We start from the raw sequence: 14,878 nt of genomic DNA on the forward strand, positions 1-14,878 counted from the left end.
CAAATGTTAGAGCAAGATGTTGTTATTCTAGTCCATGTGGAGATGGAGAGCCCTCGTCCAAAGGACATAGCCCTGCTTGAAGCTCTGCGGCTCCAAGGAGCTAGAGTAGATCAGAAGAGCGAAATAATGTCTTATAGAGGGAGCTTAAAAGAATTAGGGGGGGTTAATCTAGAAAATAAATGCCTGGGCTCCAGAAAACAGTGCTGCAAATTCAACTGTTCTCTACAATTATTGAGAATGGGTTTTAAAAGCATTAGTATTACCTTGAAAATTCAGCACGATTCTTGGGGTAGATTTTCCAGTTGTGAGGGCAGTGAAGCACTGGCATAGACCGTCAAAAGGTACAGACAAATCTTCCAGGGGAATGCTTTCCAGTATAGGTCTGTGAAACCATGAGAGAGGTGTGTAGGACTTTTCACTGCCTCCTCCAGTGCAAGAACCCAAAGAAACCTGCAGGAGGGGGGCAAAACCTGAAAGGAGGCAGCTCTTCACGTGGGGATCACTCACAGAGCTGTAGGAAAACGAGAAGAGTTTGCAGGTGGTCCAAAGGAAAATAAATTCTTTGGATTTTTTAAATATGTAGAACCTACCTCTGGGCTAGGAACTTTCAGAGGGGTGTCAGAGAGTACCAAGGCAAATATCACAAATGGTTGCTCTGTCCTTGAACTCTTCCCTGGGCACATAGTCTTGATGCAAGACACTGTCAAAATTCAGATGCTGGGTTAGGAGGGACCTCTGAAGCCCTTCTTTTATTCTGGTGAGATGTATGAAAGATGCTCAAGTAGCTTGTAGGGATGATCTACATACGCTCTGTCCTGCTCTGACACAAGTGTTTTGTATTCAGTTGTCTTAGAGACCTTCATTTCTAGAAATCTAGTGTTCTATAATGGCTGACCTGGGGAATAATACTTCAAAAATCCTTCTGATACGTTAGTTTGTTTATGATCAATTAAAAAAAATGGCCTACCCCTTGAAAACAGATGGTGATCTTCAGGACTCTCAGCTGAGTGGCTTACTTTCACATACACAAGCAAGGTAGCCTGGTAGATAAAAGACACGCTATCCCTTATCATTCTGTGGGGCAAAGAGAAGAATTAACATAATTAGATAATTTAGCAAGCATTAATTCAGAGATGTAGAAAGCAACAAGTAATTTATGGTTTTTTTTCTGAACACTTCTGTAAGGGATATTTTTATTTTGCACTGTGAGCATTAAAAACCCCAAATAACTAGAAATTGCAGAGTCAGTCATTGCTGATCATTTTACAGACTGTTTCTTTACTTGTTTCTTGTGCCTTTTTCTTGGTTCATAATGCCCTTGAAATAGTAAGGAAGTACAAGTTAAATTTAAACTGATGAAGCTCTAGTTAATCTGTACGAAAGATTCTAGTAACGCTCTGCAATTAGTAGCAGAGTAACGCTATTTAGAAGGATCCTATTTATAGTGCAAGAAAAGTGATGCTATTTGTAGCACTATTTATAGTTCAAGGAAGGTTGTCCTGTGTCCTGATCAGTTCTGACTTTCTTGCCATAGCTCTTCTCTTAGCTTTTTATTTTATAGGCATGCGAATAACTGTAGAAGCTAATTTTAATATGAAGAAAATCTACTAAGACTTCTGTAAATTTGGAAAATTGTGCAGACGCTGTTCGGTTAATGAGGAAAAATAGCATTTCTTTATGTCCAGATACACAGAGTCTTACAACATGTGGTTTGTTATGGTGGTCATGGTAAGTGTTCCCATTGAGTTATACACAAGGTAGCAATGGAGCCTGGCGGTCAGCTTTACCTGCAGTCAGAACCTGTTCTGCGCAGAAGGAGGAGTGACACGTGTCGTTAAAGTTGCCTAATATTTTCTATTACAAGACAAACTCTTTGCTTCATCAGATGTAACTATTGAAGCGGCAATTTTCATGCTCTGTGTGTGTCTTGGTCTGAAACATTTTGGCAAAATTGATGTTGCAATTTCAAAGAACAAGTTATGGGAAAATATCGTTTCCTTTCATGGTCAATCAATTTCTTTGAGAAACTGGAGAATTTCCGTCTTACAGACAGTAGAGGTTAATATTACCCATTGGCATTATCTTGTCATCAGGGTAACTCTTCCAGCTTCCTTGTAAAAATCTTCCAAGACATCCAAAAATTGTTTCACAGAACACCTGAGAGCCACACAGCTCATACAGCTGCCGTACTCCCATCTGGTTAACGCTTGAACTGGAAGAGTCACAGCTTGGTATCACAGCAAGTAATTCCTGAGAGAGATGGAAGACTGCTGTCTGAATTTGGCCATATTATGGGCAATTGTAGGGCTGGTTTAGTTGCTGGAGGTTTTTGAGGGTAATAACACAGGAAGCTTTCTTTATAGGGATGAGGCAGGCCACCAAGCAAGCTTTGGGAGAGTTGGGTTTGCAATGGGGTGTTGCTTAAGCATGAAAAGATTAAATGGTTTGCCTAAAATGATTTCTGAAATTAAAAAAAAAAAGCATTAAAATGCTACAGGGGTGAAGCAGTGGGAATTGAAAATACCGTGAGGAAAGCCAAATGGTGGTACGTGATGGGTCTTTAATTATCAGACTCTCACAATGTCAGTGCTGCATTGCCTTTTAATTTCCTTGTGAGACAAGAAGGCCATTACAGTCACAGAAACACCCCAAAGATGCCCAAAAATTAGTATAGCTGTTTCTTGCAAATCTATGTAGACATGTTTTGCAACAGTGGATTTTCAGCATCCTTTTGTGATGTAGAAACAAGCAGATTCGTGATCTAACAAAGGAAAAGACCTACAGTGCAGCAAGCATTTGATGTGTCCCACGGACTTTAATCCATTTTGTTCCCACTTGTTACTGTCCTGAAAATATTTGTTATGAAGGACAACGTTGACATTCTTTCCGTCTTGCAACTACCTTTCAAGGTCCCTTCCTTTACCAGAATAACGAATTTTGGTGGGATTTGGTCCTTAATGCTCTCTGGCTTCATCAGCAGTCTCCACCACACAGGAGGTGAGATGAAGCTGATCATCTGGCTCCAACCAAACTGTAGGAGAAATTTCAGCTGACTTTGCTAAGGTTTAATGTCAGATTATGCAGGGTTTCACTCCCATGTGAATGAATAAATATTGCTCATGAACAACCTGTGAGTTGAGCGTCCTTTTTCTCTAAATTGGAGAGATGTGGATTTGATGGACGGAGTGTTTGGTGGGTAAGGAATTGGCTTGATGGTCACATCCAGAGAGTAGTGGTCAACAGCTCAATGTCTAGATGGAGATCAGTGACGAGTGGTGTCCCTCAGGGGGACGCCCAATACAGACGTATTGGGACCGGTACTGTTGAATAGCTTCATCAATGACATAAGCAGTGGAATCAATTGCGCCCTCAGCACGTTTGCAGATGACACCAAGCTGAGTGGTGCTGTTGACACGGCTGAGGGATGGGACAGCAAATAGATTATTTGCTATAACATTAAGAATTGTCATCTTGACAGAAAAAAATAGCGTAGTCCTACCTGTTCAGGTGTATTTCAAAGCAACAAGGTTAGTAATCAGTAGGAAAAATTTCCAGGGAATTTCACTTTATATTCAAAGTTTCAACATGTCTTGGAAGAGGAGGTTCCACTAACCCGCCAGGGAAAACCAAACGAGATGGCAACAAGGCTGATCAAGTGAGGATGACAGCTTTGCTAAGGGATCTCAGCACCAGGCAGGCTGGTGGCTTCTCCATGCTCAAACTTAATGCTGAGACCAGGTTGATTTAGCCGGGCTCTCTGGAGGGAAGGAGATGTTCTTCCTGCCAACCATGAAGCATAGACCTACCTGGGGGGCTTAGGAAATTGGCTCAGAAAGTTCATCAGAATCCACTTATTGTTCATGGGAATTGTAAAACTATACATCTCACCGTGTCGAGGAGTTTGTAGAAGCCTTTGGTGGATACTTGGGGAGCCAGACAACTCACTGCAAAAACACAGTTTTCTTCTGATAAATGTATGATCTAGGTAAACATCTTACTATTTTATAACAGTTGTTAGCTGTCAGATGTCTTGTATTCATTTTTAATTCCAAGAGCAATTTTTTGTGTACAATTCATAGGCTTTCTGTGTTTATGACTTGCTAAGACCCTACATGAAATAAAATCGAGACTGGTGCTAGTGAAGTATTTCCTACCGTGATACAGCAGTAAGTCATCCTCTAGCAAGAAGCTAGTTGTGGGAGATGCGGGACGTTGTTGCCTCCAAAGTGTTTCAACCTTGGTCCTGTCATAGCTCATCTTAGTGAATTTTCAGGCTCCCTGGAGGGGTTATTAGACTTGTTGCAGAAGTAGAGTTGGACTGATTGGGGGAAAGTTAACAATTCCGATATGCTGGATTTGATGGATTGGTCCTGTAGGAAATGTTCTATAAAACATCTTCAGGTAAAAATCATGTAGACACAAGCGGGACAACCTTGAGCATGTGTTTTGTAAATCAATTTGAATAAACACATACAGACACACTTTTCCTCGCAGCTACTTTGGATAGAGATAAAACAGGAGGAAAAGTTCAAACTCATTCCTAACATTCTGATCATCGTTGCAACCCGAGAGTGAAATTGGTGTGACTTTTTTAAACTTTATTTTTCACACATACCTCTTGAAACTGCAAAAGTGTTTGAAAATGTTCATAGATTCTCCTGAATTATTAAGAATATTTACACTGAAGTTGATTGAGGTTCATATTTTATTTATCTGTGATTTTTTTTTCCTCCGTATAATATATTGATGATCAACATATTTTCCTGGAGTGCTGAGATTTACCAGGGGTAAATGTTGTCGGTGCTGGGAGTACAAAACTGCCTAATGCAAATGTTAGAGAGAAAGAGCTGAAGGATAAGGGCCACTGAAACTCAAGGTACAGCTGCTGCTGATGGAGTCTGGTGGTGCTACAAAACTACGTGGTATTTGCAGATGCTGAGTGCTAAATGCTGTTTTTTCTGCTTATTGTCTTCTTTGGTTACGTGTATCAAGGTGATGGAGGGTTTTTAAGGAAACGTTTTAAATATTTCAGGTATTTTCAGATTTTTTCACTTTGGATTTTACAGTTCTGTCTGTATTTGAAAGCCTGATTTTGATTTTTAACAGGGATAGCAGTGAGGTGTCAAGAAAGGTTACTGTATCGACCCTCTTGGCAATGGAAATGGGAGAAAAAATAAAATAAAAAAGTATTTTCCTAGCATGACTGACCCGAGACAAGCTGAGCTGAACTCTTTCATTGGAGATTTTAGTGTTTGCTGCTTTACTGATTTTCCCAGTTGGGGTGAAGTTTATCCATGGAGAAAATTGGTTCTGAGGAGAGAATAGAAAAAATGAAGAGAGAAGGCTGTGCGGAGAAAAAAACTGAGCAGTTTTCTGATTAAATTCTTGGGGAGGTTGGGACTGAGATGGTACTTCAGCAGCGTTGAGACAGGCACTAAAAAAGTGACTTGAGTGAACTTCAATATCTTGCCCAGTCCTAAGTCTTGCTTAAGATATTTTAATAAAAACTTGAGGATATTAAACTGTTGTTACTCCTTTCACTGACTTTTTCTTATTTGCCCTTATAATGTTTCACCAGACAAAGATTTATTTGCATTGCCAAAATAAAAAATGGGATGTTTAACCCTGCCACGTTTTCCGAACCACATGAAAGCAAACCAAGCCTAGCTGGTTTAAATTGCATTTTAAGCCCTAGGTCATGTCTTAATAGCGTTCCAGGAGACTTATGGTATTACAGTGTCTTGTTTAGTTGCCTAAACACCTGTTTGTGGTGCAAGTGAGCACTGACATACACATCTTGCTTTGCTTCCACTGACGTCTTTCAAGGGTTTGGCTTCATCCTTTGGCACATCTTCAGCACCAGAAAGATAAACCTTGGTGTGTTGAATGAGCTGGATTTTTCGTATTTTCACTGCTGAGTAAGGAATTTGGGGTCAAAAAGATACTCTGATGATTAACACGTCTTAATGCTGAAAATTATAGCCTGCCTTGTTAAAAAACCTGAACACAATTTCCATGCAAGAGCAAAGGGGGCTTTGCCTTCTCTTCCTCATTAATGAGTTCCTGTTGCTTTCCCCGTGCTGCATGATTCCCTAGATTGTATCATTTAAAATATTACGACTTAAAGTGGAAAACTCGGGGAATTTGTGTGGGCAGAGGATATTTCCAGAGCGGTGATGATTGTAGTTCTGCAAAAGGCCACGTTGAAAGGCCCATTACAGCAAGCAGCTCCAGATACAAACCGATATAAATACCTCTCCCTGTGAGCTCTTGCCTTGTATTTATTACAATAATGGGTAAAATACGGCTTTTTCCAGCTGCTGTTCATAAAGCAAGGTAATTAAAGCCTCCTTTCAGTCTTCTGGAAGTCATGTCCCCACTCGCCGCATGCACCTCGCTTAGGGTCAGGCATCTCTTGATGCAGCAGAACACTTAAGTACCCACTTAACACCTTATGGCATGTTTAAGCTGCTTGGGCAAAGCGTGGTCCCAACAGTTCTCGTCACACTCGAGGTCAAACGGAGTGTGAAGTCACCCTGGTTAACCTCGTACGTCGCAGGCTATTGCGTTTCCCACAGCTGCCCTCTGCTCAACCCAAGTCCATCAGCTTGATTACTTCTGCTCGTCGCTGTAGTTTCACAAAGAGCTGGGGTTGGGAGCTCTTCGGTCAGTAGGTTTTCATCTGTGGCTTTTATTCTAGATAATGTCATGGGATCTGAAACCAAGTGATTTAGAGGGGGGAAAAATGCAAACCGTCTGCAAACTGTTACCTTTATTAACCTGCCCTGGATTTTCCTCACCTGCTCAATAGTATTAATTCTCTTTCATTCTAAAAGTCTTTGTTGAGAGAGGGCCATATTAAACATCCCATTCTTATTAAATTTGTAAACTTGGTCCTAAACAGTGACTTTTTATTATTATTATTTTTTCAACTTTTCAATTAATTTTTTTTTCAACTTCTTAATAGCCATTTCTATTCTTCGGCTCTATGTTTAGTGCCTCAGGGGTGTCATGAACACATAGAAGCCAGAGAAACCACAGGACTTTCAATTCTGAAGCTGTGACCTTAAGGCAAGAGATTAGTCAAGAGACTGTAGTTCGCAGCAGCTCGTCCTTTCAAATTAGCCTAGCTCTTTTCTCGTTTTGCAAGTGGTGCTTGCTTTCTTGAAGAAAAAGAAAACCTATGTGTGACAGACACGCTGGGAATAATGGGAATATATAGTAGGGAACTCTGCTTTTCACCTGGAATATTTTCAGTTATAGGAATTAATTTATTTCAATTATTAAAATTGCTAAAATATTCAATTTCTGTTTCTTATTTACTCTCTGACACTGTGTAATATCACAACCAAAGACATTACAGTTGTATTTTTTTTCTCCGGAGCATTGCTTGGTAGTTGATGAAATGGTCATTGGGTCCATTTGTTTGAGTCACTCACGATATAAAAAGATTTTCTGATTCTTTTTCCGATACGTCTATACCCTTTGTATCTCCCCTGGGACAGAGGATAGCGTTAGGGGACTGCTCAAGCTACTCACGGCTCCTACAGAAGACAGCTCAGCACTGAGTGGATCAGGCACTCCTAACATTTCACCCCGTCTTACTCGGTTTAACCCAATTAAAGCCAAATTTCCTCTTAAATGTCATTAAGCAATTTCTCTTATGACAATTTGCTTGCCTTTCTGCCCTCACTTTCTTTTCCTTCTCTTTTTTTCCTTCTCTTTGCTGTGTTTGTGGCTGCTGTTTCTCTAAAGATGAGAAAGCTAAGATACAGAAATAAAGATTATCCTTCACTTTGAAAGCAGAGGGATTTCTAGGTTTGCTGGTTGGAGGACAGGGTTATGGTGGTGGCACCTCACCAGCCACATTGACAGATTCACTCTGAAACTTGGAGGAAGGAAAAACTTCAGTAGTAACTTCAGTGGGTTCAGTCCCAAAAAGAGCTGGATAAAAAGTTTAGGTCTTCTTGGCATTGCTTATTGCATTTGCACCCCTTCTCCAGCACGTCTGAGGCCATGTTTGCCAGCGGATGCCCATCCCAGGCTCTGGTTTGGTTGGTCATGGCCATCCCTGGTGTTGAGGGATGGCCCCTGGTTGCTGCCAAAGAGCTGGGTTGGCTCGCTTGGCTCCCGGTTGGAGACTCTTCCTCTAAAAATGCCCCTTTGTTTTTACAGCTCCTTCAAACACCTGATTGGCGGCCTAGATGACGTTTCCAATAAAGCCTATGAAGATGCCGAAGCAAAAGCAAAGTAAGTGTCTGCTCGTTGCGTTCAGCATGAAATCTTAACCTTGGTTTTGTTGATGGTACATAATTGTACTTGTAAAACCTCTTTTTTTTCAACACAATAGTATAAAACAGCTTAAAAAATAATGAATTAGGTGCGTACTGTGAATTTTCCTCTGGATGAGCATCGTTCTGTCTCTGTGGCGCTCTCACAGAATCACACAGAATCACAGAATCAACCAGGTTGGAAGAGACCTCAGGGATCATCGACCTCTCCATGAATACGAGAGGACCAGAGGGAGATGGGTCTCCTCAGCTCAGTGCCAAGAGACGAGTGGTCCCAAGGTCCATCTTAATTACAATATTTGAGTCCATAGAAGTGTTGGATCTTCAAAATTTAGCACAAAATAATTTTCTTGAAATATTTTAAGGCGAGAAATGACAGATCCTGGGAAGCTCATGAAGGTAATGAAGGAAAGGTAATGAAGGAAATGGTTGTTGAATATGATTTGCTGCTTTAGAGGACTCTGTCAGACATTTTCACAAAGTCAAAACATGTTCTGAGACAGAGAATGGGAAATTGAGTTTGTCATTTTTGAATGAATACTAGAGCTACGTTGGTGTGAAGCCATATAGTCATCTGAAGGCCTACCATAAATATTCATTCCTTCCAGCAGTGAGCTGTAGTGTATTTTAAAGTATTTCCACAAAAACCCCACTCTTCATTCATTCTTGATCTACAGTTTGGTTTTAATAGGAAAACTTTATGTCTGTACTTTGATGCTATACCAACAGTTAAAGCTTTTGAAGAGGAACGTGTTCTGATTAGAGGGATACTGAATATAAGCCAATATGATTCAAAAGCAAAAGTAGTTTAGAAGAAAGCTGAATTTGCTCTCTAGAAAATTATTTTACTTTTCCAAAATTATTTTACTTTTCTTCTGTTTGTTTTTCTTTTTTAATTATTACACGTTAAAGGAAGGGCTCGGTGTTTTCTCAAAGTCAAATGCTCCATGTGACCATTGATCAGTGATCTGCAGCCGTCTAAATTTCAGATTGCTCTTAAGTTATACGTAGTAACTTGTCACTAAACCAGAGGGGTTTGAAATAGTGTATAACAAAGGCATTTGACACTTCTGTGGTGAGATGAGAAGCCCTAATTAGTTGATTACAAATAACTTTTTGTTTGTGTCAGAAAGTAAATACGCATCCCGAGAAACTTAATATTGCAGAGTACCCATAAATTAAGATAGCATTTTCTTTTTTATCATCTTTGAGTGATATTGGAAATGCATTTTTAATCACGTTTAATTTTATTTTAAGGTACTAGAAGGCACCCCAGGGTTGCATTTTTGTTTAGAATAATATTTCCCTGCCTCCAATCAAACATATAAGTTTTCTTCTTCAAATGCTTAAGTCCCTGAAAATTCTTGTTAACTTAATTAAAAAGGCAGGAGGCTATCAGCCTCTTTACCAACCCAGAAAATAGGTATTTGGGGTGCAGAATGCAAAGTCAAATAGAAACAGTGCTATAGCAGCAGATAACTAGCTATTAGATATTATAAATATATATTATAATATATATTTATATCAGTACCAGCTGAAACATGGCATTTTAATGCCAGTAGTAGCTTATGCAAAGCATTTTACAAAGTGTTGGAAAAGTAACTTAAGCAGCTTCAGAGAGAGGGTCCCAAGTATCCCAGGCACGTGCTGTTATTTTTTAGATTTTTTTTTTAGTGTTACTATTTAGATTATATTGATTTCCATCTGAACAAAAAGGAAGAAAACATTGGTAATGAAACTGGGGATTTTTGGTTTTAGTAATACCGTGATGTTATTATCGCAGAAGCTTTTATAAGGTTACACCACAACCCATTAGCACCGAGGAAAATTTGCAAATAGAATCTGCCATTCCTCATTTCATAGTCTTATATTTTCACATCTACAATTTTAAGCTGTATTATTAATAGAGCAGCACGTAGTGATTTATTATCACAGGCAACATTTGTGTACGCAGATTGGATTGGCGACTTTTTCGGGATCGTTTTGTGAGTTTTAGGGAAGGGCTTTCAGGATCCCTTGTGCACTTTATAACGTGTCTTTCGGGAGGCTGCAATTTTGGACCTATTTTGGATAAACTCTTCATTTTGGGAACCGACGGCCTGATGTTGACCTTAACATTTTTGAGCTTTTATCTTCTTTATTTGTTTTCTTTTCTTACAATGCCAAGTATTTCATCCCAACGGAAGGGCAAAGCGAAGGATTCTTGATGATGGAGGAATTGTTCCCCAAAAGGAGGAATTGATTTAATTTTGGTAGCAACTTTTCTATCTTAAAAGCCAGAAGCTTGTGCTTGAGGCCTGTCACTTGAGTCTCATTATTGCCCTTTGCATATTGAGATTTTTGACTTTGAAAAAGCAGAAGGGATCAGTGCTGACTGCATGGAGAAACATGAAAAAAAAAGATAGGGCATTTATTACTCAAATACCGTGTTCAAGTTTGCTTGACCCCATGAGAGCAAGCGCATGGCTGCAAGAAGATGAACAGAAGAGGGAAAAATGGCAAAGTTACTTTGAGAGTAAAGCGAGATGCGTTGGAATCTGCTGCAGAAAGTTTTGTCTCTCCAGAGTTGTTGTTTCTATCGCTCGCAAGATAAAACTCCTCTGGGAGAAAAGTCTACTTGGCAGAAATTGTAACCTGGATTAGTTTTCAAGCAGCTGTTAATTAGCTCCGGCTAATTGTCCTTCAAGGGCTTATCTTTTCTGAGGGGAGGTTTGTGAAAGGGAAGAACTCGGCACATAAAGCGCGTTTGAGTTTGATGAGGTTTTACACCAATTTTTTCCCTCTTTTTGCATCGTTGTAGCTAGCATCTCCTTCTCAGTGCTTGTATGGCAGTGGCAAAAGGCCTTGGGATGGATGGAAATCTTCTATATACCTGTGTCTCACCATGGATCAGGTGGATCAGGATGATCCGTGCAAAGGTTCAGCAGACATAATCACAGAGTCAATATAAAGGATGTCGTTGTGAGGTGTCATTACAGGATGTCAGAGTCTGCTTTTGGTTGGTGTGGTGGCCACGTTGAGGGCCAAAATGTGAACAGTTCAATGTTTTCTTATCAGTTGCTGTCGGTTAAGAAATATGAACTGAAATGATATGTATAAAAATATCTACAAAATAGCAGCAAATATATTTTCATATAAAGCTGCCATATCAAGACGATTATTAAATTCCTGTTAATTTGTAGGCTCCTGTTCAGCAAAAGCATAGGTTTAGACTGCGTCCAATGCAGGGTTCATGTTCCTAAACAGGACTTGGGCCATGGGCAGGAGTTCATTGCAGAAATATCTACCAAATCGGTGGCCCTAGTGGGGTTTTTTCCTTTATCTCCATGCTGGAGCGTGACCCCTCTGTGACACCTCTACAACTACCTGAAGGGAGGTTGTAGCGCAGTGGGAGTCGGCCTCTTCTCCCGGGCAACTAGCGATAGGACAAAAGGACACAGCCTCAAGCTTGGCCAGGGGAGGTTCAGGTTGGACATTAGGAAGCATTTCTTCTCAGCAAGGGTCATTAGCCATTGGAAGGGGCTGCCCAGGGAGGTGGTGGAGTCACCATCTCTGGAGGGGTTTAAGAAAAGACTGGACATGGCACTTAGTGCCCTGGTCTAGTTGCCATGGTGGTGTCAGGGCAATGGTTGGACTCGATGATCCCAGAGGTCTCTTCCAACCTGATTGATTCTGTGATTCTGTAACTGCCCTTTCTGAAGCCAACTGCATGTTTTTCAGACAATGTCCGCTTCTAGGATTGATAATGCTTGAACTTTATAGTTATCACTGAGGTACCAGTAGGAATGGTGTGCAGAAAGGCTCTTGCTTAGACTTATTCCTAGAGAAACCGAGGTCACTGCTAAGTCTCTAATGGCCCACATGTGAAAGGCTGTAAAAGAGTCGCATTTGCAGGGAGGAACGGACAGGGCAGGTGACCCACAGTTAACCAACGAGGTATTCCATCCCATACACATCATCCTCAGTTTAAAGCTGAGTGATCACGAGTCATGCTCTCTTCTTCTGTGGCTGGCATCCAAAGAGGACTCTGTCTGTTTTTCTCCTGCCCTCGATCCCAATCTGTGCATTCCTGAATCCAGTTCCCTTTGTCACTGAGTCCAGTCCAGGACTTCCCGGAGCCTGCCCTGCAGTGCCAGTGGTGATGTGATCATCATCAGGGGAGCTTGATCTTGGTTTTGTATCTATTTGTATATATTGAATTATTTCCGTTATTATTTATACTCTTTTTCATTGCTATTGTTTATTAAAACTGTTTTAACTCTCCAACCTGTAAGTCTCTCTCCCTTTTCTCTCTCCCTTTCCCCTTCTGGGAAGGGAAGGGGTTAATAGAGAGCATCTGCCGTTGGTTTAATAACCAGCCCAGCTTTAAACTGTGACATAGAGACTCTTTTCCCTGGTTCTTGCAAGCTTAGGATTGGCACTTCTCCTTAATGTCCATCCTTTGTGTTCAGTCTCTTAAGTCAGAAATCATCGATGTGTCATCAGTGAGGCTATATAATTAGTTTTCTACTCCTTGGATGTATTCATGTAAGTTAATAAATTAATTGACTAATGAATATTATAGTTAACATCCTTACAAAGGTGAAGGAGAGAGGCAAACATTTAATTCGGTTCACGTTCTGAGAAGACGTGAGTTTCAGAGGAACGGCGCTCGTGTTCCAGTGTCAGGACCAGCCGCGTTGGTATTTAGGGCATGAAGGAGATACCTAAATAAGCAGGAGACCCATCTAGGGGTAGACTACTTCCAGATGGAGCTGCTGCTGCAGCTCTCATAAATCCAAGAGGAAACAGGTGGTTTCTACTGGAGTTGTTGGTGCCAAGTGAGGTGAGGGTTCAGCGAACACTGTTAGCTCTAAGCACACAAATCCCTTGTGCTGGCATCTTCCCCGTCCAGGAAACTCCTGAAGTTAATCTCTACACACTGCTTCAACCATTAATGAGGTCATCAGAGGAGGTCGTTTCTGGCTTGATGCAAGCTTTCCATGACATGGCTGTAGCAAGGGAGAGCCTCTCCCGTATCACAGAGACAAGGACAGCAAGAAGGTGGCCCTCACCACCAAGCTGGGAGAGCTGGCCCGGGCTTTGCCCAGCCAAGCAGAGCGTATCCGCTCTGATGACCAGGGTCCCTGCGCTCCTTTCATCCTCTCACATCCAGAATTATCTGCTGATGTTGATCTGCTGTGGCAGCGGGGCTTGAAATTAATACCCTATTGAAGTCCAGACGCTGGTGCTCCAGGCTCTCTGCAGATGTAGGCTATTTTGATTGCACTTTTTGCTTATTTTTTCTTATTCCAGCTGCGTTGCAGCCCTGGGGGAATAACGTCTTGGTACTCACAGCCAAAATTGTCTCCTTTTCATAAGACTCAAGGAGGCAGGGACCTTTGTGTGGGTATATGATGCCTTTTCCTTGCCTGGCAGCTCTGGCCCCAAATGCCCTTTGTCTTTACTCGAGCTGTGTTTTAATACAGAGCTTCATCCAAACCTTTTATTTGACTGGCCAGACTCGTCCCTTTTTTCATTTTACACCTCCTCTCTCACTACATTTATTCATAACAAAGCGTCCCAGCAGTTCATTGACTTAGTTTTCATCCAGAGGTGCCTCATCTTTTTTCATTTGCTGCTTACAAAACGGCACTAGGTACTGCAGGACCTTTTAGCACAAGGTTTTGTGAAGATTCCAGTGGAGGAAAAATGTTTGTCTGCCAGTGCTAAGGAAGTGCTTGCGCATGTGACTGGACTGAAGCCTGCTCCTGTGTGTCCTGGTAGCTGGTGTGCAGGTGCCATCTGCTGTTGAAGGCTTCTCCTGAGCTCTGGCCAAGTATCGTGTTTTGCAAGATGAAATCCCCGTATCCCCCAGTCCATCTGGTTTCTCCCTTGCCAGCGTGTTTACAAGAGAAAAACTATTCGAGTGTCCTCATAGCCTCAAGCTTTGCCAGGGGAGGTTGAGGTTGGACATTAGGAAGAATTTCTTCTCAGCAAGGGTCATTAGCCATTGGAAGGGGCTGCCCAGGGAGGTGGTGGAGTCACCATCTCTGGAGGGGTTTAAGAAAAGACTGGACACGGCCCTTAGTGCCATGGTCTAGTTGACGTGGTGGTGTCAGGGCAATGGTTGGACTCGATGATCCCAGAGGGCTCTTCCAAACTGATTGATTCTGTGATTCTGTGTCCTGTGTGGCTCCTCAATGGTGTTTCTCAGAGGGGCACTGCTGGCTTTGCATGTGTCTCCTTCCTATACAGCCTTTTCTTTTCCTTCATGAGGTCATCTTTGAGAGTTATTCTAATGGTTGAAATTGTCTCTAGGAGTTGAAAGCTTATTGCACATGGATAGGTCTAGGTATTAGGAAGTAGCACAGATCCAGAGGAACAGATGTGTAGAGAAAAAAGGTTGGTGACAAGGACCCGCTGTGTAGGCTGTTTGCATTTCAGTGGGGTTTTCCTTTGGAGTACTTTAAGTCTGATTCCCTGGATTCAACGTTAAACAGTGCTTGAGGTGCATAAGTTCGCCCTCTTGTCCCACTCAAGAGACATGAGAGGGACCCGTCAGAGGACTTGCTTCAGAAACACCCTCCTCATCAGGGCTAAGAGAT

General features: G+C 41.5%; 1 protein-coding gene across 2 annotated transcripts in view; it reads left to right on the forward strand.

Annotated features, from left to right (window-relative positions):
- Positions 1-14,878, forward strand: part of PRKG1 (protein kinase cGMP-dependent 1) — a 577,366-nt gene that overhangs the window by 494,617 nt on the left and 67,871 nt on the right. For both annotated transcript variants that reach the window (XM_068416564.1, XM_068416565.1), the window contains one exon: positions 8,176-8,250. In XM_068416564.1, coding sequence (XP_068272665.1) covers positions 8,176-8,250 — 75 coding nt within the window. The remainder of the gene's footprint in view (positions 1-8,175; positions 8,251-14,878) is intronic.

Source organism: Nyctibius grandis, chromosome 20 (genome assembly GCF_013368605.1).
Source record: "Nyctibius grandis isolate bNycGra1 chromosome 20, bNycGra1.pri, whole genome shotgun sequence".
Classification (NCBI taxonomy): domain Eukaryota; kingdom Metazoa; phylum Chordata; class Aves; order Nyctibiiformes; family Nyctibiidae; genus Nyctibius; species Nyctibius grandis.